Below are 3,937 nucleotides of genomic sequence, written 5' to 3' on the forward strand. Positions count from 1 at the left end.
ACCCCCACAGCCGGCCCCGCCCCTGACCTGACCCCCACAGCCGGCCCCGCCCCTGACCTGATCCCCACAGCTGGGCAACCTCAGGCTTCCTGGACCTTCTCCCTTCCCTAGTGCCGGGCCAGCCTCCCCTGTCACTCAGGCCAAGAAACAAGGTTGCAGGAACGGGGTCCCACTGGCATCTGCACTATGCTGGGCCTGTGGGACCCTCAGGGCCCCCGCTCCTCAGACACAAGGAGGGCGTGGCACCCCCTCCCCAGATGCAGGGAGAGTGGGGTGGGGCAAGGACAGGTGTGAGCAGGACACAGGAGAGTCCTGTGAGCTCCCCAAAGAGGTGGCAGGAGCGACCGGGCACACAAAGACACACAACAACAGGGGGCCAGGCACATGGCGGCATCACCACGCTGCACCCAAGCCCGTCCACACGGCACCGACCCCCGGCACCGACCTCCATGGCCACAGAGCTCTCATCCAGGCCCGCTGTTCTGGGGGCCACGGCCTGAGCCTCCCACCAGACACTGCCGTCCTCACCTCCGTCTGTGCCTTGGGGTCCCCGGCCTTGGCCCTCTCCAGGACTTCTTCAAAGGGGGTTTCCATGTCTCCCTTCACCGGCCCTTTAACAGGAAAACAATGTCACGGAGCCGGCCTGTCGCTGGGCAGGGGCCGGGAGGACAGCAAGAACGGCCAGACCTGGAGCACTTCTCCATGAAAACCCGGTGAGAGAAGATGCCCCATGATGCCCCACACGGAGGAAGGACAGCAGCTGGGCAGTCAACTCAGCCTCTGCTCCGTCTCTGGGCGCCTGGGGAGGACGGGGCCACAGACCCGAGTCCCCCCACCTCCCTCGGCTCACTGCCTGACTGCAGCACTAGGAGGCCCCACCTCAATACCGAACCTGCACCCCGATGCCCTGCACCCGCCCCCCCCACAGACCAAAGGCACGTTTTCTGAGATTGCAGTCTATACACACATGGTCTTTGGAAGCCACAATCAGTGTGCATGCATTTTGAGATAACTTTTTATAATAGAGAGTTATAACCAATTTCCACGTCGACCTGTGGTGGGACTTACCATTCCAATGGCTCGGAAATCCTGCTGAGGGGACAGCCAGGCCGCGAGGTGTTCCCGGTCCCCTCCGCTTTATAAGGGGCCACACGCCATCCTGTGTGGCATTGTGGGGGCTGTTCTCTGAGCTGACGACCAGGCCCAGGCGCCCGCCCCAACGCCTCATGCTCGTGCCGCATGTTACTTTCTAAAGACTGAGCCCGTGCCAGCAGCACCACGTCCCTCACCAATCTCACCGTCACCTCCCGCGGTGCTCGGTGCTCAGAACCAGTTTCTGAAAAAGATCCCCTTTACCCCCCCCTTTCTGTGATTTACAACCAGTACTCGGGGCCTCCTGCTGTGCGGGCACAGGGAGGGGTGGGGCCTCCTGCAGGTGCAGGCACACAGGGAGGGGTGGGGCCTCCTGTGGTGCGGGGCCTCCTGCTGTGCAGGCACAGGGAGGGGTGGGGCCTCCTGCGGTGCGGGCACAGGGAGGGGTGAGTGTGGAGGGAAGCCTGACGGGGTGAAGCACCTTCAGCATCAAAGTGCCGCGGCCCAGCGAGAGCCGCCTCCGCGGTCACTGACCTCCAACAGGTGCATGAGGAAGGGGGCGCTGTCTTAGGTCCAGAGCCGGCGTCCACAAAACCTGAGCCTCAAGCCCCGCTTGGCCTGGCTGACACTGGACCCCACTCCTTGACCCCACACCTGCCCAGCGCGCCAGCAGCCTCGCAGCCTGTGCCCAGGACGCCTGCATGGTCCAGTCCTTCCTCCCTCGCACACCCAGCATCGCCCCTCCCGCCCGCTGTCTCCGCACCCGGCTGGACAGGCCCTCGGACAGCACTGGGGTGAACACTTCCTGGCAGTCTGCTGCACTCTCACCCAACGGTGCCAGCCCCCATCCCTGTCTGTGGCCTCGCAGCTGCCCAAGCGAGCACTTGGCCTGGTGCGAGCAGCAGGAGCCTGGGGACTCGGTGGTCCTGCGGCTGCGGTCAGCTGCTGTGACTGCACAGCCCAGATGTGGGGGGGGGGAGGGCCCGAGGCTGCCAACCTGCCCAGGACTTGTCCTTCCCTGTCCTCCCCTTCCCTCCTCTCCCCCCTTCTCCTCCCCTCAGGGGCAGGACCACACAGAAACCACATGCTTCCTGACTTCTTATCTGAAACTTCCAGGCCTGACTCCGTCCCCTCAGAGCCGGGCCTCTGCAGCCCGAGGAGGAAGGCCGTGTGGCTGGACTGAGATTCGTGCCAGGCCCTGGCCTGCCCAGAGCTTGGCGGTAAAAGCAGACACTCGGGGCTCCCAGAGGAGACGGAGATCAGAGCGCCCGTCGGGGCTGGCCCAGCAGGAACTGGACGGGAGCCTGGTCTGCGGCACCGAGCCCCGGGGCCCAGGCTCGGGGGGCGGGGCTGGGAGGACAGAGACTCGGGTGGCCCTTCACTCGCAGTGGTCCCTGGACCAGTCTGTGACTCAGTTTCCTCATCTCCAAGTGGGGATAGCAGCAGCACTCCCCCTGCGGGGAGGGGTCACATGACGCCCGGGGACAGCGACCCCACAGCGGTGCTCATCACAGTGGGGCGCTGTGTGGGCCTTGTGAGCTGGGGAGTCACCTTGGCAGCGGCCTCTCCCGGGAAAACATCCTGACCGGCTGGGCGCGCTGGAGAGGTGAGAGCGTGACCAGGCGGACTGGGGGCTGGGCTGCCGTAACTCACAGACCCCCTGGGGGAGACGCAGCCAGGAATAGGAGAGCCGGCACAGGTCCCGCCCTATGGTGGTGGGGGAGAAAAGGCAAGCATCCCCCAACATGCACGCGCACACACAAGCGCGCACAAACACATGTAGTTTGTGGCATAATCTGATACACACACAAGCCCCCAAACACAGATACACAGTCCTGAGCTGACCTTATGGTCAGTCACCAAAGAGGTGTTTAGTGGGGGTCATAAAACTCGATGGACGCACTCATGTGCAAGGGACATCCCAACAGGAGGCCCGAAAGGGACCTCAGTGAAGGAGCCAGGGGCCAGGAGACGCTTGGTGACATTCATGAAGCCTATCAAGTACCACAGCTCAAGATACAGCCCGTCTCTGTGGACCACGGGGCAGGTCCCTGCAGGGCGAGGGGCGGGGACTCAGCGGGATTCTGCAGGCACCGGCCTGAGGAATGTCCCTCCAATGCACAAGGTCCCAGCGCCCGCACAGCCCTCGCGGATGCCTCGGGCTCAGTACCACCCTCCCACTTCACAGATGCAGACATGGCTGGGTGACCCTCAAAGGCACCCAGCACGTGGCTGCCAGCCCAGTCACTCCTCCGCTAGTCTCTGGAGAGGTGAGGAGAGTGTGACCGGGGGGCTGGGCTTCGGTAACTCACAGCCCCTCTGGGGGAAACGTAGCCCATCTCCAAGGTCCCTCCGGGCCACGAAAGACAACAGACACACAGTCCGGGTGCCCAGACATTTGCTCTGGAGTCCGGTTGGGAAAAGCTCGGGAGAACTAAACGGGCAGCCAACCAGAGTTTTGTGGCACAGGTTTCTGCCCACCAGGATCCAATTCAACTGCCAGCAAGCAGTGCTTATATCCTATATAATAAAGAGCTAATATGCTAATTAGGCTGGATGGCGGAACAACCTTCCCGAACGACCTTCCGGAATAACCAGTGGGCGGGGGCTGGGGCTACAGGGCCACGAGGCAGCCAGGGCCGAGGCAGCAGGGGCCGTGAAGGCCTACTTTTGCACAAATTTCATGCATCGGGCCTCTAGTATACTAATAAAAGGGTAATATGCTAATTAGACTGGAGACCTTCCGGACTTCCTTTCGGACAAAGCCATGGTGGCAGGGCCGAGGCAGAGGTGGTTAGGGGCGATCAGGCTGGCAGGGGGTGGCAGTTGGGAGTGATCAGGCCGG

General features: G+C 63.0%; 1 protein-coding gene across 1 annotated transcript in view; it reads right to left on the bottom strand.

Moving 5' to 3' along the window:
• The window catches only part of WFS1 (Wolfram syndrome 1 (wolframin)), a 15,583-nt gene that overhangs the window by 9,923 nt on the left and 1,723 nt on the right, over nt 1-3,937 (bottom strand). The window contains exon 2 of the mRNA XM_014538278.1: nt 398-611. Coding sequence (XP_014393764.1) covers nt 398-611 — 214 coding nt within the window. The remainder of the gene's footprint in view (nt 1-397; nt 612-3,937) is intronic.

Source organism: Myotis brandtii, unplaced genomic scaffold, assembly GCF_000412655.1.
Source record: "Myotis brandtii unplaced genomic scaffold, ASM41265v1 scaffold188, whole genome shotgun sequence".
Classification (NCBI taxonomy): Eukaryota; Metazoa; Chordata; class Mammalia; order Chiroptera; family Vespertilionidae; genus Myotis; species Myotis brandtii.